The sequence below is a fragment of the Papaver somniferum genome, chromosome 8, assembly GCF_003573695.1.
Source record: "Papaver somniferum cultivar HN1 chromosome 8, ASM357369v1, whole genome shotgun sequence".
Classification (NCBI taxonomy): Eukaryota; Viridiplantae; Streptophyta; class Magnoliopsida; order Ranunculales; family Papaveraceae; genus Papaver; species Papaver somniferum.
In genome coordinates this window covers 788,820-813,157 of record NC_039365.1, presented here as the reverse complement: position 1 = coordinate 813,157, position 24,338 = coordinate 788,820, and the positions used below count along the sequence as shown (strand labels likewise).

Below are 24,338 nucleotides of genomic sequence, written 5' to 3'. Positions count from 1 at the left end.
TAATAAATAAAATATGATGGTATTCTGTGTTGGATGACATATAAAGTGTGATGGTGTTCAGTGTTGGTTAACTGATAAAATGTAATGTTCAGTGTTGGTTAACCGATAAAATGTGGAATTTGTGTTGCTTAAAAGATAAAATGTAGTAATTTTCAGTGTTGGTTAACCGATAAAATATGGAATATGTGTTGGTTAACATATGAAATGTCTAAGTGAAGGTGAATAATGTTGAATCAAATTTGAATATAGGTATTGAAATTTTGTAAACTGTTTCAAAATGGTGTAATAAGGTTTTGAGGAAAATTGTTGAATAGTTTTCATGAGATAGTGATTAGAATCATTTAGCAAAAACTATTTCATGGAAATCAATTGAGAAGAGACTTGTTACCCTGTGGAACTAACTTCAAAGTTCAGACCTAGTAGTTCTTCAAGAATATTGTCTATCACATACATTACCATATTTGAGAATCTTGTATACAATAACTTGCAAAGAAAATGCATTCGTGTAAAATCCAAGTGTTTTTGTCCTGTAAGGTACCACACATCATTCACAAAAGACTTGAAAGCATTAGATTCAAGTGTGGATTTTCCTTGCTAGTTCCCTTTGTTGATCTTGTAATTTATTTTTGAGAAGTAATAGCAATAATAAAAGCAATCAATTCAATAAAGTAAGAAGTATTCACGCAGATCATGGGAACCAACAACAGGTGATTCAAAAGATGAACTAAGAGAACTAAATTCTTCTAGAGTAATAAAACCATCACCATATGAAACAATTAACTTAAATGCTTCAACTAATTCAAAATGAGTTTCTACTGACCACAATTCCTCTACCACACCTGATTTTGATTGAACAAGAAATAGACTGTTCACCGGAAGCACACTTGTTGGAGTACCGGAAGATGAACATTATTTTAAGTTTATTGATGATGACGATGAGGCTAATGATGAACCAATATTTGATAAATCTTGGATCATCCGTTCTTGATACTGAAGACGATTTACTCTTTGGAGATCTTTCTATGAAACTTCATATGATGGAAGAACTTTAAACGAGAAACCAATATTTGTAGCAGTCAAAAGGTGATTCAGCGGAAGCACTATGTATGAGAGGCATTATTTTAAATGATCCCTGATACAAGGTGGATTTCAAATCTGAATATGAAGTTCCAGATCTGGCAAAGTCGGTGTAAAATCAAAAAAGAAAGACTGATATTTGGAATTTGTAAGAGAATTCATAGATATGAACTTTGGTGTTGGGTAAAAGGTTTTTAGGTTAAAGAGAGGTTTAATTGTTGTTGTTGAACAACAGATTTAGTCGCCGGAAAGGAAATAACAGCGAGATATGAATTCAATTGACAGTACCGTAAAAATTGGAAACATGTTGAGATATGTGAGGATTTGATGCATAAATAAATTAGGGTTGATTTGAGATAGGTCGCAGGATCGGAGAAATGGCTAGGGTTTCTCCGTGGCTCTTGATGCTACGACGAAATTCTTAGTGAAGGTAAGATTGTATTCATTGATCTAAGAAATAGAACATATTGTCTACTTATAGGAACAACTTGACTAAAAGATAAGACCTAACCTAGTGACTCAAAGATAATAAAGATAAAGCTAACACTACTCCTAATACAACAGATAGTAAAGTAAAAGATACAAGAAGTAAAGACACACTTATACTTCTAACACTTCCTGCGCAAGATGCATAATTCTCCGACAATCTCCTTCCATTCAGAAATCTTAAAGCTTCTTCAAGGAGAGCTAGAGCTTCTGCCTCTTCAGAGTTGGCTACAGTGAAGGTCCCAGATTTAGTTGTAATAGCTTTATTTCTAATATTACGAAAAATTAGACCATAACCTAAATTGATCAGTTTACTTATCCATGATGCATTAAAATTCTTTAAAATTGGTCTGTAGGAGATGTTGTCCATCGCTATAGGTGGTTGAAGTTACAATTATAATTTCTAGCATTGAGTAGTTTCAATGTTACAGGATCTGAATAATATATCATGGAGACTAAATGTTTAACATATCTATCTGTGTATAGCTAATGGAGTTTGGAGATTATTGTTGGCTTTATTCTAGAATATTCTACTGCATCTCTCGTTCTAGATAAACCAACACTTTCTAGTTGTTACATCAATATCTATATTATGTGCGGATCCACTCTCACTTGCACCTCGAATCCAATTTAAATATAGTTTCAAGTAGTAGGAATCTGTATCCAAAATTGCGTGTTAGAGCAAGTCTTATGGTGGAATCCAAGCCATTCCAAGCGTGGGAAAACCATGGAATGTCAAGTCTAATGGCTTCCAAGTTGGGGTATTTCACAGAAAATCCAAGCATTGTTTCATGATTTCGTGGGACGGTCCGTGGAATCCATGGTAGCGCTAATCAGATTAGCGTAAAACGCTATTCAGAATAGCGCACTAGAAGACGGAAAACGCCAATCAGAATAACGCTCAACGCTAATCAGAATAGCGCCTAACGGTAATCAGAATAACACAAAACGTTATTCAGAATAGCGCTATATCCGTAGATTTAAAATGAGTCATTGAAAATCTAATGGCTTAGAAAAAAGCGCTAATCTGAATAGCGTTTTGTGATATTCTGATTAGTATTTTTTAGCGCTATTCTGATTAGCGCTCAATGCTATTAAGATTAGCATTTTTGTTGTTCCACCACTACACTTTCGCTTCCATCCACGATTCCAAATGCTGAGGTGACGTGAAAGATAGAAGATGAAACTCTTCCACCGTATAAGACTTCCTCTTACAAACAGGAATGTAAACTCTTTTCGTATTGTACTAATTTCCTTCTACGTGCCTTTAATATAATAATATTAGATTTAGTCGAGTACCTTTTTCCTTTTGCCACCTTCTTATTGTAATGGAAGTGGACAATGAGTTCATTTGATTAGCTCAAGTAATTTACTAATTCCTAATTAGAGCTTTAAACATTGATTAATCATGCAAATACGCATGGAGTAGGGACCACCAACGCATTAACATTAAGAACGGAAAATGGGTCATTTGTCCAAATATTTTTAAAACATTGTTCAAATGCAAGAGTAAACATTAGTATGGGTGAAATAGAAACTAAAAAAATAGCAAGGATGAAACTGGATTCATCCTGACTCATACTTAAAAAATAGTAAGGATGAAACTGGATGCATCCTGATGTAAATTAAAAATAAGAAAACATATTTGAAAATGGGTAGGATGAAACTGTTTACCTCCTGGCTATTTTTACATTTTTGTCCATTTAAACAATATCAAAATCTAAATGTCCTTTTCACTCAGGAATTGTTGATTTTGATCTTTTTAACCAATTTTGTGCATTAAGAAGGACTTTGGATTAGTTAAATAAATGACTCGAGGCTCTTACGTGCATGTTACGGAGTAAATTTGCTGTTATGTGTGAACATGATTAATTAGTCGTAGTTAATGATTAGCCATTAGGATCTAGAGTCTACAAAAACAAAAAAAGTAAGAAGGTGCACTGACTCACAAAAAATATCTGTGTTACGCGTTTAACTGTACTGAATATTCTAGAAACGGCTTTACATTTTCAACTAGCACACCCTGAAAATTTGATTTTTGTTAAAGGGAGAGCAAAAAGCGATCCGAGGAGAGCGAAAATCGTGGTCGACTCGGTAACTAGACCGATTCGTATGCTCAATTTTTAATTCGACTGAAATACCCTTTACATGCTTAGTCCCCACGTACTCTTAACCCAACCCAGTTGAACTCGCCAATTTTAAAAAGAGTAACTTCAACGATTTTTCGGAATCAGGTCTTCTGAATTCGCATCTTAGAGGCTATACATACTATCACGTAATTAATTGGTCATACATAATATGTTCATTCATAAAAGATTTTTTTTCTGAGGGAAATGCTATATTGAAAAGGAAAAGAAGTTGGTCTAGCCAACAGAGTGCAAAATGCAGTTAACAACTCTCAACAAACTGAGAATGTGCTTCAAAAAAAAAAGAAAAAAGAAGCTGAGAATGTAACTAGCAATAAAAACGTAGAGACCTAATTTCTGCACCAAAACAAACTGGGACGCAGACCAAAACAACTAAACACAGCAGGGTTAACCAACTCTTAACAGTTTGAAGCCCGCAACACACAGCAGATCCAGCTATCCAATGACTGCAGTACACTGCAGTTCAATGCCGTGCCTTTTACTGCAATTCCGTGACTGCATTCCATGGAAAAGAATGTAGTACAGACCTCCTTGCTCTTTCCATCAATAAAATCTTATGCACTAATCTTCATCTAAACAAACAATTTTCATTTCTTCAGTTCCACCATTTCTTCATATTTCTTAATCCTTTTCATGTATGGTTCCGATCAGTTATTGGAGAAATTGTTCTTATTCTTTTGTTTCTCCCAATAAGAAAATCTTGGAAGTGAAGGCAATGGAGAACTACGTTTCAATTTCAATCCGATGTAGTGATTGCTGTTGACGAAGCCGATAACCACCATATTTTTTCTTATCTTCGGGTTAGCATCCTTGGTAATAGGAACAAAAGTTATGCTTTGTTCTTCACTCAGATATACAACCGTTGTGGTGAAAGCCTCAGCAATAATAAAACCACTCTCTGGCATTTTCATCCACTCATTTCCATGTATGCCGTCTTTCAACTGTTTTAACAAATCGACACCCCACATTTCCTCATACATGGTCCGGTGGCATTCTATATTACCTATCATTACTTCTCGCAGATACCTACAAGGGTTGTGATGCTTTACTTTGATAGCCAACTGCTTCAACAACACATGATAACCGCTGTTTCCATCTTTTGACATCTCTTGTGTAGCAGCGATGAATTTTCGCATTATCAAAGGCAGATGAGTCAAGTACCTTGGATTAACTAAGATAATATCTTTCTTTTGTGCTGCTAGCATTTCTCGGTTCCTTTTTTCTCCCAATTTCGCCAAAATATTAACAGTTTTGTCGATATGCTCATAGAAAGATGGCTCCCGTACAGTGGATCTATCTTTAATTAGTTGCTTCTTGGACTTACGGCCCATGTATATTTCCGATACGTCTGGATCTAAGAGGGTGATAATGCCTGGAAATGCAATTGGTTGCAGCTGGGCTAGTATTCTTACTTGTTTATTTTCTGTCACTCGTTCCCACCTATTCCGAATTGCAAAGAACTCTGGTGTCTCTTCAAATGGTAGCGTAATCTGGATTGAAGACGGGGGTGAACTACTCAACTGCCTCCAAAAAGGATCAATAATATTAAGCGGTATGACCTTGCCTTCTTTCTTCAACGCGCTTAATTCGCATGCACATGGAAGACCATTAACTGTACGAGCCAAACAATTGCATATCATATTAACATCCATCGACTCCATGTCACCATTTTTAGGTATCTCATCATATACGATGTTCAAAGCTCTAATGGACACAAAATTGAGGATTTCTTGAAATAAGTTTTCTGCTCTATGATCATGCATTTGTATAGTTTTGCTTTTCTCAAACTCCGCATCAACATGAACATGTTCATTTTCATAAGAACAATGAGCACACAGAAAGCAAGTAACAAAATTACCAAGTGAGTTACCTAAGTATAATTTCAACTTGGCGTGTGCACTCTCAACTCTACTTGTTGCGACGTTGTCAAAATGTTTAATTTTTTCAGTCCAAGCCGAGACAAACTTCTCCTTGTATGGATCTAACCAAGTTTTAGTCACATACCTCACAGCATCCTTGTGTGTCGGTTCCCATGTACTGATAAATTTATTAAATTTGCTTGGTAATCCTCTTCCGATCGTGACGTAATAACATCCTTCCATGCCTCGTACCATTTTTTGAGTTCCTTCTTTTTTTTTTCGTCTTGCTTCTCCTTTTGTTTCCCTTTTTTTCTCTTTTTGGGTTATGACAGTATCAATCTTCTTCGGTTTTTCTTTGTCATCAGCAGTTGTAGGCTTGAGCTTGAAGAATTTTTGACCGTGTGCATACACATTTTTTCCTATATGCCATGCACAAAGAAGATGAGATGAATGGGGAAAACATAATCAATTGCTTTAATTAAACCAACTTCACAATCAGTGACGAAAACAGATGGAATCTCATTTCCTCTATAAAGTCGCTTAACACACTCTAAAGCACATATGTAGTTTGCTTCTTTTTCTCGACTCATAAAGGCCACCGCAACTGTGAATGTTGCTCCCGTTGAGGTATGAGACACAATGTGGAATAACGGTAATCTATACTTGTTAGTTTTATATGTGCAATCCAATAGGAGAAATTCATGAAAACACTGTGCCAACTTCACTGAAACCGGATGAGCAAAAAAGAGATCTGTTACCTTCTTTGTCATGGGATCATACTTATATTCAACTGTGTAATGGTGCTCTAGTGCTAACTTGTAGAAATGCTGCATCATTGATCTGCCTTGCATTGCACAAATTTTAAATTTGCGCCTTGCATTATAAATGGTTCTCATGGTAGAACAGTTTTTCGGGTTATCGATTTTGATATTGGTAAGAATTTCCCAAGGTCGAGAACCACTGCTTGTCAATTTTTCAACTTCTAACTTTTCTTTTTCCTCCAATCTTCCAGCATAACCATGTCCAACTAATGTGGTTGACAGTGGGTTATTGTGGTAACCACATCCAACTCTAAGTTTCCATTTCCCATACTTGTCACAACTTCCATTTAGACGAAATGGACAATTACATTTGACACTGCCGCATTTTCTCTTTTTTGTCGTAGTGGTCTTTGGCACATAGCTTTTCGCTCTGTGACTAGTGTGCTTGCCACTTCTTTCACAACACAATTGTACCCGAGATCCTTGACCATTACCTAAAGTGTCTTTCATTTGTGATGACTTACAGATAATCTGAAAATTGTGTGCTTTACCAATAGACACGCACCACGCCTGTAATTCTTCTCTAGTACCAAATCCCTCCCGTTTTAGAAAATGTTGTGTAAAATCTGGTTGTTCCGATGACACCAAAAGTTCGGGGATGGGATTAGGTTCTTCATTGCAAGGGAGAGATGTGGATTTAAAAACCTGAGCATTAAAGAAGTTCTATAAGTAAACAAAAAAAAAGAAACCAAAGCCTGAATATTTCAACTCTATATAGACGATGAATACAAAAATTAGTTCAAAACATATGTGAAAACACACACAACTCAATAGTAATGGCGTGATGATAAGTAACAGTGAAAACATATCTTCAAGTTCAGTGCATGAACGAACCAAGTTTTTTTTTCTTTTTTTCCAGAGAGACGTATATATGAGGTGGTGTTATAATGTTTTACGTACCTGGGATTCTTGGTTCCCAGTAACATCAAGTATATTTGATTCCTGGTTTCCACGATAAGTCATGACTTGATTTAGGGTTTAACGGTGTTTAGGTTTTTGGTGATAATAAGAAGAAAATTCTGATTTTATTTCCTTGAGCTTTCGTTTCTATAACTATATATTAGGTTAACTTACATAGGTTAGGTTCATAACCGCAGTTAGGTTTAAGGGCATTTGGGAAAAAAAAAAACTTAAAACTTGACTCATTATACGAATCAGCCTAGTTACCGACTCGACCACGATTTTCGCTCTCCTCGGATCGCTTTTTGCTCTCCCTTTAACAAAAATCGAAAATTTTGTTGTTACCTTTTTTAATTTTTGTATCCCTTGAATTTTCAGTGCGGAAATAGTTGAGAAAAATTACTTGCAAGTTCGTATACAGTTTTTGTTTTAGTTTTTGTTTGTCCCGTTGTCCACTTGCAATAATATCCACAGTTGATCAAGAATTATTGAAATAAGAAATAAAATTATCTTCTCACAATTGGGATAAGTCAGAGACACTATGTATGGTGGTGAGGTCAAGTATAGAGATGACGTGATGTGATGGTGGTACAATTGGAGTCAACAAAAAGAAAAATGAAAAATAATAGTCCAAGTCAGAAACTCGTCTTGAACGAGTCTCCTGCATCGTTGTCCACCCACTTGATAATTGATATACGATCTTACAAGGCTGTATATAAACTCCTTTCTGTCCATCTCATTGAGCATCCATTCATCGATCAAACCTTCACCTCACTCATTTTTCTCTTACTCTGTTTACAATTCATTCACCCTCAATTTGTTCTCTAAAACTTTATTTAGTACTACAGTATTGGTGTAAGATCTTACTTGATCAATAATTTTCAGAAGAATGATGCAGAAAATTATAGTTTCCCTCGATTTACACGATGACAGATGCAAACAGAAGGCCATGAAATCAGTTTCTGGAATTTCAGGGGTTGATTCAGTATCAATAGATATGAAAGAGAAGAAGTTGACAGTAATTGGAGATGTTGATGCAATCCTCATTGTAAGCAAACTAAGAAGACACTGCCATACAACAATTGTTTCAATTGGGTCGGCAAAAGAACCAGAAAAGAAGAAAGAAGAACCAAAGAAAGAGGCTATTAGTCCAATAGTTGATCTTGCTTATGCTTACAGAGGCTATAATCCTCATATGAATACACATTATTACCACAGTGTAGAAGAAAATCGTAATGCTTGTGTTATTTGTTGATTTCGTTTTTATTCCTTAGTTAGTTAATAGGTTAATTGTAGTTCCTAAATTGGTTTAATTGCTGATTTAATTAAAATCTTGGGATTACATCAAATATACATTGGCATCGGTTTTCAAGAACCTCCCTGAGATGTTTGAATATCATCTTTACAGTGTAAAGTTCGATAAAACTCACATCAGATGACCGGCTTCTACATCGTTCTCAGAGCATCTCCATTAGAAGGTGCAAAATATCCTAATTGCATCGTTTATTGGGGCTGGGATGGGAAATTTGGGGTTTTATAGGGTCACGAAAATGTAATAGTAAATGAAGTTATCCCTTATCATATTATTTTTCTAATGTCTATTATACCCTTAGCTAAATTTCACTATTCATAAAAGAAAAAAACAGAAAAAAAATCTTAAATCTGTAATCTATTTCTATGATTTCATTGACAAATCATGATGAAGATGATGATCAGGATTTCATCATGATGAAGATCATAAAAAAAAAACACTAAATTTATTATCTTCTCCCATCCTCCTCTTCTCATTCATAAATTATGATGAAGAAGATGAACATAATTTCATCATGATGAGGATCATGATCATAAAGAAAACCAGAAACTATTATATTTTCCTTCTTCGTCTCATTCAAAGATCATAATATATAAGATGGTTATCATAAAAGAAAAAACTAAAAACACCCACCATTATTTTTTGTTTTGAATGGTTAAAAAATACAATTCGATGAATTTCTGATAAAAAAAAGAGTTTCTGAAGATGTTTGTGGCTGGGAGTTTTTAGATTCCCAACCATGAATCAAGATTCTGACTGGGATAGTTTGTCGACCCAACCGAGAGTCCATGTTTCGGCTTGGTTTCCCCAACCGAAAGATTTTTCGATTTTTTTTTTGGTTATCAGAACCAGTTACGGCTAGGTTTTCCCAGCCGTAACTGCACTTACGTAAATAACAAATACGTCTTGGAACACCATCAGTTCCCAATCGTTTTTTGGTTTTACGGTTGGGTCGACAAACTATCACATCCGTACTCTTGATTCACAGTTGGCAATCTAGGAAATTCCAGCCGTAAACATCTTCATAAATTGTTTTCTTTTTTACCCGAAATTCATCGAATTGGGTTTTTTAACCATTCAAAACCAAATAAATGGTGATTTTTCTTAGTTTTTCTTTCTATGATGATCATCATATTTATCATGATCTTTGATTTATAAGGAGAAGGAGAAGAAAACTGTTTTGGATTTTCTTTATGATCATTATCCTCGTCATGATGAAATTATGCTCATCATCTTCATCATAATAATTTATGAATGAGAAGGGAAGGATGGGAGAGAAGATGATAGATTTAGTTTTTTTTTATGAACTTCATCAGGATGATATCATGATCATCATCTTCATCATGAATTGTCAATCAGAAAAGAAGGGGAAGGAGAAGATAGTTGATTTGATTTTTTTCTAGTGAATAGTTTGATTTTGGTTTAGTTATGTGTAAGGATAAATTGGATTGTGTTCCCCCTATCCATAGTTTGGTTTCTATTATCATTTTAATCCCCCAAAAGTCAGCCCGCTACTACCCAAAAAAAAAGACTTCTTTTAATTTAATTATTTTATTTATGGGGTCCACACATAGAGATTTTTTTTTTGAAGCATAATAATAATAAAAGAAGTTAGATTATAATTTTTCTTGGGTATGTGGTACCCACAGAATCATAAAATAGAATTTGACTTCCATCTGCTGCATGATTGGCTAGCCCGTCTGCGGCTTGATTGCCTTCCCTGTAGTTGTGTTAAATAACAGCCTGTGGGATTTGTCGAAATCTGACTTTCATTTCCTCTATCATTCCTGATATGTGCCAAATTGGTGGGGCAGAGGAGGTGATAAATCGTAGAAGGTTTTCTGAATCAGTTTCAAAGTGAACTCTTGGCCATTGTCTTTCCACTGCTGTTCTTGATGCCAATAGCAGATCCCAGGTTTCCGCAGTTAAGTAAGTCGTGATTCCTAGGAGTTGAGCTAGAGCCATTAAAGTTCGTTCTTCAGAATCTCTGCATATGAATCCTGCTCCCGTAAATCCTGGGTGACCTCTGGCTGCTCCATCTGTGTTAATTTTAATCCAATTGATATGCGGGATGGATCATCCTACCAATGTTGTTGGTATCCTTTTCTCTCTCGTTGGGTGGTTAAATAATGGTGCAACTCCTGGTACGACTGGTGGTGAAGAGTGTAATGCTCCATAGGATTCTAGTTGCAGTCTTTGTACCCATGCTAGGATTTCTTCCGAAGTTGTTTGCTTTTGTTGGTATATTAGGTTAATCCTTGCTAGACATAAGGTCCAGAATAGAAAACAAAAAGAGGATATTATAGAAGTTGACGCCGGTTGTTGCAGAATTTGTGAAATGGTTGTCTGAGGCGTAATGGTGAAGGTTGGGTGGGGATGGTTGGAGTTTGATGTAATGGATAGTTGTGTGAGTAATGTGTTCCAGGAGGTAGTTGCCGTTGGACAGTGAATTAGTAGGTAACTTCTAGTTCTGGTTTTGTGTTGCATCTGGGAAAAATGTTTGAGTTGGTCAAATGGATGTGATGTAAGAGTGAGAAGGTTGATAATCCTTCATTAATGGCTTTCCACAAGAAAAGCCGAATTTTTGGTGGACATTGTAAAGTCCATAAGAATTTGGTGGGTGGTAGAGGAGTGTGAGTTGGTTAATTTTGGGTTGGACATTTGTATCCCGATGAGGTAGTGTATTTTCCAGATTTAGAGCGTGGCCAGATAATTTTGTCCTGAGGGCTATTTTGGGGAAGGTAAATGTTTATGATTTTTTGGGTTATGGAATTGGGTAGGGAGTTTAATTTTTCATGATTCCAGGAGTGGGAGATTGGGTCGATGATATCTGATACCATTAGGATTGGGTGGTGTTGTGATGGGTTTAGGTTTGTTGAGTGCGGAATCCAATTTGCTTCTATGGGAGTTGATAATCCGTTTCCAATACGTTGGAAAATCAAGTGTTGTATGGTAGGGACAATTGCTGCCAGTTGTCTCCATTGAGGACTGTAGGAGGGAATTGAGTTAATACCCTGAAGAATTGGTTGTTGATTGAAATCTTTTTCACTGAAGAGGCTTCCGCAAATAGAGTTAGGTTGTTCATGCAAATTCCAGATTCTCTTCATGAGAAGTGCCTTATTATGATCACTGCTCTTCTTTATTCCTAATCCTTCTTCGGATGTTAGTTTTGTTACTTTATCTCATCCTATAGAGTAAATATATGACCTTATATCTAAAATACCATCTCCAACAGAAGGTGCAAAATATCCTAATTGCATCGTATTATTGGGACTGGGATGGGAAATTTTGGGCTTTATAGGGTCATGAAAATGAAATAGTAAATGAAGTTATCCCTTATTACATTATATTCCTAATGCCTATTATACCCTTAGCTAAATTTCACTATTCATAAAAAAAATAAAATAAAATAAAATCCTAAATCTATAATCTATTTTTATGATCTCATTGACAAATCATGATGAAGATGATGATCAGGATTTCATCATGATGAAGATCATAAAAAAAAACCAAATCTATTATCTTCTCCCATCCTCCTATTCTCATTCATAAATTATGATGAAGAAGATGAACATAATTTCGTCATGATTATGATCATGATCATAAAGAAAACCAAAAACTATTTTTTTCTCCTTCTTCTTCTCATTCAAAGATCATAATAAATAAGATGATTATCATATAATAAAAACTAAGAAAATCCACCATTATTTTTGTTTTGAATGGTTAAAAAATACAATTCGATGAATTTCTGGTAAAATAAAGAGTTTCTGAAGATATTTACGGCTGGGAGTTCTTAGATTCCCAACCACGAATAAAGATTCTGACTGGGATAGTTTGCCGACCCAACCGAGAGTCTATCTTTCGGCTTGGTTTTGCCAACCGAAAGATTTTTTGATTTTTTTTTTGGTTTTCAGAACCAGTTATGGTTATGTTTTCTCATCCATAACTGTACTTACGGCTGGGAAAACCTAGCCGTAACTGATTCTGAAAACCAAAAAAAAAAATTTGAAAAAATCTTTCGGCTGTGAGTTCTTTATATCCCGACCGTAAGTAACAAATACGTCTCAGAACACCATCAGTTCCCAACCGTTTTTGGGTTCTACGTTTGGGTCGACAAACTATCCCAGCCGTAATCTTGATTCATAGTTGGCAATCTAGGAAATTCCAGCCGTAAACATCTTCAGAAACTATTTTCTTTTTTACCCGAAATTCATCGAATTGGGTTTTTTAACCATTCAAAACAAAATAAATGGTGGGTTTTCTTAGTTTTTCTTTCTATGATGATCATCATCTTTATCATGATCTTTGAATTAGAAGGAGAATGAGAAGAAAGCAGTTTTGGATTTTCTTTATGATCATCATCCTCATCATGATGAAATTATGCTCATCATCTTCATCATAATAATTTTTGAATGAGAAGAGAAGGATGAGAGAAGATGATAGATTTAGTTTTTTTTATGATCTTCATCAGGATGAAATCATGATCATCATATTCATCATGATTTGTCCATCAGAAAAGAAGGGGAAGGAGAAGATAATTGATTTTATTTTTTTCTAGTGAATAGTTTGATTTTGGTTTAGTTATGTGTAAGGATAAATTGGATTGTGTTCCCCATATCCATAGTTTGGTTTCTATTATCATTTTAAAAATAATTCATCTCAATTGGCGTTATTTCCATTGATTGGATAAAGTCCAAGGAGAATATCGCGCAACCTTTGACGAAAGGTTCATCCAATGAGATTGTTAGAAACACATCGAAGGGGATGGGGCTTAAGCTCATAAATTAAACTTGCCATGAAGGATACTCAACCTTACTGACTGGAGATCCCAAGATCAAGGTTTCGAATGAGACAACTAATTTGTGGTGGGTAAAGGTAAACACTATCAGAGAATTTTATTCTCTGTCCCTTCCTTATGGTGTAGACGTGATAGTGTGACTGCATGTGAAGGATGACTTTTAAGAAGTCTTAATGAGTTTTATAGTTTCAATTTAAGATTGAAGTGGGGTGTAGCAGTAACACTCTTTATGGAAACTCACCTATCTGAATGAGGAAGTGGGCCGCTTCCTATGAGAATATGAGCTTTGATTCTCTAGAGCATTCTGAGAAACAGGATATGTCCAGGGCCAAATTGGAAAAAACGGCACGAGCTTGGCAGCAATCTTGGAGATATCACTCGTGGTTGTTATCGCGAATTACATCAAATGCTAGCGGTTCAAGACATAGTTCACTGTCTCTAGCAAGTAATTCTGGTAATATCTCACTAAGCAAAGGTTCAAGACCTCATGGACACCTCTGCCTAAAATGGTATTTCCTGCGCTTTTTATGTGATTTTCGTTTTGATGGTTTTGGTATTACTGGAACTTAGGACCTAAAGGTCACTAAGGGTTCACTAGTTCATGCTTTTTCACTTTGGTGAAAGATACCTATAGTCTCACCATGTGAGAACTAAAGATGAAAGCTCTCAATATCATTATGATTTACGTAATCCATAGTATAATCCTGGGGTCAAAACACTTTTGTGTGAGGGAGAGGACGTCGAAATGACTAGTATGATTTCAACACTTGCACGATCAGTTTGTTTGGATCGTGAGGTTGGGATGTTGATTTACCAAGATCTATCTGTGTTTTCATGTTTTATTGAGTTTTCATTCATGTGGGATTGTTGGAAAACGATTAATGAAAAAATAATTTTTTTAAAGTTTTAATAAAAAATTATAATTTATTGTTTTCTTTTGTGAATGAAACTTTTTAGTCTCACATTGTTGAGTTTCCAATTTTTAGTAGTTTTAAGAAACTATATAAACTTATTAGTCCCACATTGTGGAGTTTCCACTTCTTAAATTGTTTTATTCCATTATATAAAGAAATTCACTACTTTTGTAAAATCTTTGGGAAAGGGGTTGCTCTATATTTTAGAGGGACCCCTAAGGAAAAATATTTTATAGCGTTTCTTAAGAGTTCGCGATTTTCCTTAACGGTTTTTTCGGAGTTGCCAAGCTCAAGTTGAGCATCTACTACATATGCTAGTAGTAGGTGTAGTAGAGTGTTTTATTCTGGAGATATCCGTCCTGTGAGGGCTATAGCATCACTCTTGAGTGTAGTCGGGCACTAATGTCTTAAGGGCAACGTGTTGAAAACGTGACTCACTCTGTTTTTCCAAAGTTTTGCCTTGTTGTTGTTGTGGAGATATGAGAAGCTCGTTCGTTTCGTCAATCGATCAATTCCATTATAAAGGAGATAAGTATCAATAACTTTTGCTTATTTGATTTTTTCTTTATTTTAATTATTGCACCCAACACAACCTCCGCTGCCAGTATATTAACCAGTAGAGGTACTAGTAGAATCCCTGGTAACAGTAGAGATACCAAAACCATTACTGAGATCTTACGCCAGGAAAAGAAGAAAAAAGAAAAGTAGTTAAGTGATCGCACCACTTAAAAGAGATTAATTGTAAACAATCAAAGTTATCAAAGAATAAGGTTGGGGGAACAAGGTGGTTTAGAAAATGGAACCTAACACAAATCAATTGAAAAAAAAAAAAAGAGGCCAAATACTTTAACACAATGTAACACCTTTGTAGTTGTACCTACTTGTATGATTAAAGTATTTGGCCCTTTTTTATGCGTGTAATTTGCGGCCAATAGTATATTATTCATCTTTCAATCTTTTAATAAATTCCATTTCTTTCAATTTTTTTATCTTTTAATAAATGTCTATTTCATTAAAACTAATCGTCAAAATATAAATACTTGGTTACATCCTCAATTGAAAAAAAAGAGTTACACGGGAAAACTCTTGATTAAATTTTTTTGCACGTCCTTATATATGCTGACGAGAAAAGAGTCGTTACCCCGAAAACATCACTCACTCTATGTCGTTGTTGGACGTGCGACGCATATATATAATTAAAGGATGTCTAAATAAAAACTCTTGATTGCATTTTGTATTTTATTTAAGATTTGCTGAACATTTTGTAAAAAAAAAATCCAAAAATCGAAATCAGAAGAATGTGTACAAAAATATGGCATATTTTATTTCAATCACAGATAAAATAACAAAACAAGACATCAAAATCACAAGGATGAGTACCAAATACAGAAAACAACGACATATTTTATTTCAATCACAAAGAAAATAATAAAACAAAACATTTTTTTCATCTCCATCGTGGACTAATAATGCCACAAGATCGAATTTCTTTCTTTGATTCCTCCTAATTCTTCTTCTTCCAGAATTGCCATCTCCAGGGTGCATTTTTCTTGCTATCATTTTCTTTCTTTTTCTGCTCTTCTTTCTTTTTTCTATCTACCTCATCTGCCTCGGCCTGGTTTATCCATCCCGTCACATTTGCTCCTGGAAACAGCTCTTTTGCATTTTTCTTCAGCTGTTATTTCCTTTTTCTATCTGCTTCGTTTGCCTCAGCCTGGTTCACCCATCCCGACACATTTGCTCCGGGAAAAAGCTCTTTTGCATTTTTCTTCAGATATTCTTTCTTTTTCGCTGTACTAGTGGAAGCTCCTGTTGGTTCCGGCACTCTTTGGGGAAAAAGATACCCTCCAACGTAACCAACAACATTCCCAGTTAATTTTTTTGGATCAACATCTCCGATCAATGCTGCCATCCTGTAAATACAATTTCACTATCACTCTCTGACACAATAAAACAACCTAGACTATTGAATGAGTTTCATAGGACAATTTGAGACTGTGTGATGAAACGAGAGAGAAATATAGATATCACAGAGATCTCGAGTAGTTGAAGGTGAGTAGAGCTCGAGAAGCTTTAAATAAGGAAAACAAAGACCCACATCATAATTAATAATCATAGTAAACTGGAGTTTTCTAATAAACCAGATTAGGAGTTTTCATATAGACCCTTCAAATAAAGCATCATGCGCGTCTTAACATTATATAAATTGATAAGAGAAGAAGAATAATGAAGAAACAAGAAGAATAGAAATAGAGTTTATCTTCTCGATCCAGTCTAGATAAGACCAAAGGAAGTTTATGGAACGCCCATTGAATTGATAAGGGAAGTCCCAGACTGTCAAATGGCAAAAAGACTATTTTGCGCTTCTCATTATACCGATGATTCCTTTTTCTTCTGGTATCCGAATGACATGTTCGAGTAGTCTATTCTGTATAATTTTTCGAGATCTATTCAACGATGCTAATTTCGTATCTAGGTCGTTGTTAGATTAATTCCTATTAATTAACCTTCGTGTTAATCTAATCGATTCATTAGCGGCTAAATCGTGTCTTGACTAGTCTAATAGCATTGACGAGCTTGAGGGTCCTTACAGGCTTGACACTTGGTTGGTTAGCACTACAACGTCAAATACCCGTATATTTTCTAAAGAACTAAGTTCTACCTGGATTTTGTAGGAGAAATATGCTATTTATTGAATTAACCAACAAGAAGCATGGTTCGGTCTCATCGTGCTTTATTTCCTTGAGCAACTATATATAAAAATAATCATGAATATGCTCGCACGATCTTTCCATTGATTCGTGTGTATTCTCATTATCCTTTAGGATTTCATTGTTCTCTGGAATCATTAAACTTTGGAGCGTCCTCCAGTATTGATTCATGGACATAGTCAGAGACAATCAAATGAGATGATTTCATTAGTGATACAAATTAGGTTTTTCCTTACTCATCTACTTCCTTTCTAGGTGAGCATTGATCGAACCTGGTGGTATTTCCATCTTAATTTATGGAGCCACGGCCTCAACCACACTTCCACTAAGTATAGTTGCAACACCTTAGTCTATGGTGTATATACCTTATTGAGGATTTGTAACTTGACAGGTAGGTTTGCAGTTGGTATATGTGACCTCATCACTTTAGCGACATCAGTGTACATTCTGAAAATCGATTATTCTTTGTCACTTCACATTTACATTTGTGGAGTACGAGAATTAATATGAGACAAAGTGAGAAAACACCAAGACAATTCATGTCGTTCCCTTATAAAATACTTTTTCTTATCTCCTCCTAACGACGGGAAGACTGTCTCATTTAAGTGATATCCCGCAAATCTAGCGTTAAGAGATCTCCTGCCAAAAGTTTTAAAATGCGGATAATTGTTGGGAACTCATTTCCAACATAACTACTTAACAGTTTTTAAGACCCATCATAATAAGATGTGGATTCTCAATGGCACATAAATAGTGCAACCAAAAATGCATAAAAACACGATTGTCAGGATTAAATCCAGTAACCAACTGGTACGCAGAAAAGGTTGACTAATATTGGATTCCAAAACGAATTAAGTAAAGATACGTGTAATACTGCATATCCCCAAAGCAATAAAAGGTAGGTTGGTACGCATAACCTATTCCTTAGGCGCCATCTGTAATCTTTGATGGTAGCCTCTGTGAGACCATTGGGTATAAGATGCTATATATTGAACCTATTAAACATGCAATATTCATCAAGTCCTTTTGATGTAAATTCTCTAGCATTAATAAGGGTGGTGAGCCTTTGCATTTGTATTGTCTAATATGTGCTAGGAGTTTTTAAATGCAAATTTCTTGGGAACCATAACTAGTCCAAAATGTCAAAACATTCCCCAGAGCCATAAGTCACTTTAATGGTTCGCATTCTGCATGAATATTTTTCTAAATTTCACCTTGTTATCTTTGTAATATGGATTGTTTACCATTTGCATCTTAGGATCGTCTTGATCCTGTTTTACTGAAGACTTTGTAAAAATGAGTGATATGCTTTCTTACCTAAAAGCATAATGGGAAGGGGGGTTGTGCATCTAGTAATTTAGAAAACACTTATTGAGAGATATGCCGTCAGTTTGCATTCTGTCAATCTTTTTCTCATTTTCGTTCACTCAAATAAAGTGATATTTGTAAGAGTTCTTTCAAAACAATCATCATGTCACAACCAAAGTTTCTTTATGGTTATTCCCAAAGCCTGTACGAGTCAGTTTCCAACATTTCATCATTGGAGTCAATATGAATTCAATAATCCAACTATTAAAGTGAATTATATTGCACTAGATTGACTCATTATTTTATCTAAAATATATTTCCTTCCAAATATATTAGAGACTATAAAATATGTAATCAATTACATTCTCATCATTTTGATGTTCCAAATGATATCCATTTGCACGGGTTACTTTGGAATTTAACAAGGTGTGATTATCTCTTGGTACATCTACAGATTTTGGGACGTCTTTGTTCTATCTTGAAAAAAAAATGACCAGTGATGCGCTCGATAAGATAGTTAATTGTCCAGGTTAAGTTCTTGTTTCCATTAAAGTTGATGTGAAAATTGGTTGTTACTATGATACACGTACACATTACATTGTATATACCAACACCTATGACCATATGCATTTCAAACTCTTTTATTTAGGATGGAAGCTAAAATTACATTTTTAGCTTCATCCCATGATATATATGTCCCTTTTATCATGCTTTATATGAGTCATTACGTCCAACCCTTATTACTTCGGGGTTCTTTCCATTTTCAATTTTTAGATTAATTCGAGAAATTTCTTTATCTCAATCTCACTACACATTTCAACCACTTACTTTAGGTTGAATATATTACTAAAGATAGTTATCTTGTTGTCATAATTCAACATATACTGGTTCGTTAGTATGATGGATGAAGTAGAGAAATGAAACTTTTCGGACTCATATATCATCTTCAGTGAGTTCTTCCACAAAATTTGGAATACATGTGATTTTATTTGCAATGTATTTTTTAAAAATACCGACTCTTTAATAGTCGAGCAAGTGGATTAGATCATACTAAACATTCAAATTTGGGAAAAATATATCAAATATGCAATAATGGTGTTCAAGTACTTCTAAACCCAAAATACATACATTTGAATCAAGTTGGTACAACCAATTATACAAAAGACATCATTCGACTACATCCAATATCATGTTCAAAAGAACCAAATAACATCAAGACCAAAATTCTTAATGATCGAGATCAACACTCATAATTTAAATTAACCGTTTATGGGCTTATCTTAAGAAAAAAAACAGAACTAAACATATTCTTAAAATAAACAAATATGCGCAACAAATATTTAATATTAAACCCACATTAACATTAGTTACATACCTGTAGCCGAGCTCCAGTTCTCGCTATACAGTACATATACAAAAACCAAGCTTTGGTCCCCCTGTACATGTCCAAAACCGGAAATCCCTTGATCAAGCACGTCCCAAGCCAAAAAACGAACAGAACAGGACAGGGACATCAACTGGAACAGGGACCGGGATTGGTTGGACCGGGCTAGGTTGGACCAGACCTGGTTGGTTGGACCTGCTGGTTGGACCGGCTGATTGGACCGGCTGATTGGACCGACCTCATTTCTTCTTCCAGCGGACGGGAGATTTGGGAGATTCAACCGCCGCAGAAAAATAAAAAAAATTCACGTACAGCAAGAGAATAAGATTAGAATCAATTTTCACGGCAATATATGATTCACATATTATACGTCATCATCATATGAATGAATATATTATTAACAAAATATATATATAATCATGGATCATGGTATAATACATAATAGATTCAAAACACAATTTTCACTTTTGCTGATTTGAACAAAATAGATCATGGAAATTGATTTGAACAAAATAGATCATGGAAAAAAAAATCCTTATTTAATAAATCATGGAAATGAAAAAAAAAGGAAAAAATAGATCCAATTTAACTGATTTGATTCCATCAATTTTGATATTAGCTCGACCATAATTCAGTATAAACACAACGGGATCAAATCAATTCCTAGGGAGTTGAATAAAAAAAATTCAACTTATCTGATTTGGTGATGACGATTCCATTGATTCCATCATAGTGTATTTGATAGCAACAAAAAAAAAATCAAAATCCATCGCCGCAGGGTTAGAGCTCGTGCGTGATAACGTGTTGCAGTGGATTATGGAGAAGAAGATGAAGAGACAGAGAAGGAGAAGGATTTCTTATTAATATGACTAACCCCATTACATATCTATAGTATCCTTTATATACAATAGGAATAGAACCCTAGCTATTATATTGGACTGCACATCCGTGGGCTAAAGCCTTACAACAATAAGCTAATATCTTAGTTGGTGTGCAAGAAAATAAGTAAGATCAAAATAAAAAGGGTTCCAGTTAGTGTAATAACAATGTAACTGATCCTTGCCTTTAACCAAATCAAGTGTGTTTGCTTTGTAGAGAACGGAGGCGGAGCCAAAATTCCTAAGTTTCGGGTCCTAAATTTTGCTTTCTGGTGCAAATATTTTTTTTATGAGGTACAGGAAAACAAAATTAGGAATGTATAGAAAAACAAAATTAGGCATGTAAATAGACTTACACCTATAACGATCCCAAAATATCCGGGACATAAAAATAAATTACCTTGTTATTGATTGCATCCAAGATGGATGACGTATATTGACATGCGTGCGTTTGCATTGATGCATTAATCGAGTTAACTAAATTCGACATCAATTTTCTAGTTAACTCTTTTGTTCTTGTTAGGAGATCAATTATTATTCGGGCGGCAAATATATCATCTTTTTGTAACAAATATTCAATTAAACATGCCTGGACAGGTTAGGCCTTATGGGCAATCTTAACCTACTTGAATATCCAGAACTGGAACCAATATGTAATGGACTATGGATCCTCTAATTATGGTCGTCATGGGCCAATATTATCTGTAATTTGAGAGAAACCTCTTTTTCTATATAAAAAAATAAAATAAAAAAAGGTACATTTTGTCATATTTTTGGGACTTATAGCTATGAATCATGATTATTTTCCAGTCTTTGTAATTTCTGGAATGCTATATGGCCTAAGTAATGAATATATGATTACATATTTTCGTAACTTGATTGTGAAACTTTCATGACTTATAATATCTACATCCCTAATCACCACGACCATTGTACAGTAGAACCTCCATATAAAAATACCCTGCAAAGAAATAAACTTCGTATAAGAATAAAAAATAATGGTCCCAGCTTGGCTTAATCAAAAATACAAACCCACCAGGAAATTCCTTAAGATAACGACTTCTAATAATAAAATTAGAACTTTCAATGTTCTTATTGATTTCCACAGTATCCTTTCCCAGCTAAGTGTGTAACTCGCGTGGTATTTCACGGTTGATGGATGCTTTTTTCCTTTGTATAAGTAACAATATGGATATTTAGTTGTATTATTGTTCTTCATGGCCCTGCACGGTGGAAAAACAAAACAACCGAGCATTTATTGAGGACGTACTTTGAGTACATGAAATGGGATTCTATAATTTTGTGTACGACATCCACTCTCTTAGAATCCCATCAACAGATCAGGAGATTGCTTAGCGTGCTAAGAAGATGCTTGCAGTTTTGGAGAGCAACATTCCTCTTGACTAATCCAAATTGTGGGTTTGAACTCGTAAGTATGTTGTGGTTATGCTAGCCCTAACCAACACGGTGAAAGATGCCAAGAAGCCTTGCCAGTGCTAAATGAGATGTAATATCTGTCCCAATCTCAAGGCTATTTTCGTCATTTAACAAATGGGTATTTTTGTAATTTATGTATGAGAGTATTTTGATATTTTTTTATATTATGGTCGCCCACAGCTAATTTAGGTGACACAACAAATTTATATCTTACTTGCTAGTGGTATATTTACATTGTGATTAGTTATTACAAAATGAAAATTAAATCTAAAATAGACACTTGTCCGCATAGCATTGGTTTTTTTTAAGGTTATTATAACGTTTTTAAATTAATGGCCTTCTTTTTTTTAGACTTTTAGTGGAATGTAAACTTTTAAGGTTAGACTCGCATGATCAGTGGAACGAACAAAGCGAAATTTGGAAGAAAAATCAAAAACAGAATTTTTTTGTACTTGATACGTGTCACTATTTGATAGGGCATGCATAAAATCTCTTGCTGTAAATTTTGGTTGCATTTCTTGTAAACTGTGGCTTTTGGTTGACTTAGGAAACTTTGACCGAGTTGTTGCTAACGGAATTAGCCTAGAAATGTATATTTAGTGCCAAGTGTCATAACATCATTAGTTGATAATTATTTAGGGTTTGAATGAAATTAGGCTATATATTAAGAGGAGTTCCTTTAGTCGGTGAAGGGAGAAGATGGTTTCTTCCGTATGATGTTTAGGTTGCGGTGAAAGAAAAAGAAAGAAAAAATACAACAGGCTATTCGATACTTTCTGGCATATCACATCAATCATTTAGGATGATTTGGGATTTTATAGCACCCGTTGGTATGGAGATTTTGGATCCATATTTGTTTTGGAGTGCGACTTGAGGTAGGCGCAACACAATCAAAAACCTTCTTTTTATTTAAGTTTCTTTTAATTATTTTTATTTTGTAAGTTTCGATTCATATATGAATGATAATCGATGTTGTGTGTATGATTATGTATGTTGGGCTGCGGTCCATAGATTGTGATTCTTAAAAACAACTATGATGGGATACGAGATATCCTTGGGAACGGTTTTGTTCCCTAAACCCACGTGGGGCTCCCTAGGGCGAGCGGATTTGATGTGATTGATTTGATTGTTCTTATGGATGTGGTGTTTCCATGTATTTGTGATGCTATTAACCATGCTAGTTGTTTTAAAAAGAATTGAAAATGTTTGATAAAATGTTTTGTTGCTTCTTTTCCTACTGGGTGTCACAACTCACGTCGTTTAATGACAAAAAATTCCAGATTTTATGGCACCACAAGGAGTTAATGGCGGAAAATCGTAGAGATCGGTTTTGGTGCTATTATTAGTAGTTTGCATAGGATTTATGATTGGGATTAGGGCTGCACAAGACCCACCCACGATACCCAAACCCACCCGTACCCGCTAAATCCGTGGGTTTTTAATCCATACCCGCCCGTTGTGGGTGCGGGGTTGGTTATGAAAAAAAAAACCCGCTGTCTGTGGGTGCGAGGTTGGTTTAAGCTAATACCCGCCCATACCCGCCCAAAAAACCCGCAGATTATATACCATTAGATAAAACTAATCCTAGTCGTCCATTATGAAACCCTAATACTAGTAGATAGGATAACTGATAACCCTCATTCACTTTCTACACTCTTCTCTCTGTTCGGCCTCTCCTCTTCTTCCTCCTCAGTTCTTCTTCTTCACCTACGAACGACAATTACCAGAAATCTTCACCAGAAATCGACAACAACAACTTCGAATCTTCACCAGAAATCGACAACAATCGAAAAATCAACAGATTCAACACTTAATCTTCATCTGTGAACTTCCTAGATATGAATATTTTGGGGGTTTTGGTTTTTTTTTCTCACTTAATCAAGGAGAATAGAAGTTACTCTAAATACTTGAATATAAAGCGGGTTTAAACCCGTTTAAACCCATACCCGCCCAACCCGTAGCGGGCGGGTAACAAAACCCGCCCGCTGTTTGTGGGTGCGGGGTTGGTTATGAAAAAAAAAACCCGCAGTCTGTGGGTGCGAGGTTGGTTTTAGCTTATACCCGCCCATACCCGCCCATGTGCAGCCCTAATTGGGATTGTAATAAAATATCATCAACTCTTTTAGATGATTTAATTAGTTATTTATTAGGTATTAAAGCTTTAAAGATTATTGGTTAATGTATAACCAAAGAAAACAATGTTTTGTTTAGACTACTCTTTTTGATTGAATAATGGAAATTTCTGGATCATGTCAGTTTGACTGTCTATCATAATTATTATATAATACGTTTTTGTCTCATTTTTT

At 35.1% G+C, this 24,338-nt stretch overlaps 2 protein-coding genes and 1 long non-coding RNA gene across 5 annotated transcripts; 2 read left to right on the top strand and 1 right to left on the bottom strand.

The window, feature by feature from the left end:
* Positions 1 to 4,357: 4,357 nt before the first annotated feature.
* On the bottom strand, positions 4,358 to 5,473 carry LOC113304126. Its single transcript, XM_026553192.1, has one exon. It carries the CDS (start codon positions 5,471 to 5,473, stop codon positions 4,358 to 4,360), a length of 1,116 nt encoding a protein of 371 aa, XP_026408977.1.
* A 305-nt stretch (positions 5,474 to 5,778) lies between these two features.
* Positions 5,779 to 23,348, top strand: LOC113304205. 3 transcript variants are annotated; one of them, XR_003338078.1, is made up of 4 exons: positions 5,779 to 5,789; positions 6,735 to 6,736; positions 22,732 to 22,907; positions 23,313 to 23,348. It is a non-coding gene; the product is annotated as an uncharacterized LOC113304205 (long non-coding RNA). The 3 variants fall into 3 exon arrangements; XR_003338079.1 differs by lacking the exon at positions 6,735 to 6,736 and having other exon boundaries at positions 22,780 to 22,907; XR_003338080.1 differs by lacking the exon at positions 6,735 to 6,736 and having other exon boundaries at positions 22,776 to 22,907.
* On the top strand, positions 7,970 to 8,630 carry LOC113304203 (heavy metal-associated isoprenylated plant protein 39-like). Its single transcript, XM_026553261.1, has one exon. It carries the CDS (start codon positions 8,180 to 8,182, stop codon positions 8,543 to 8,545), a length of 366 nt encoding a protein of 121 aa, XP_026409046.1. The 5' UTR covers positions 7,970 to 8,179; the 3' UTR covers positions 8,546 to 8,630.
* Positions 23,349 to 24,338: the final 990 nt, after the last annotated feature.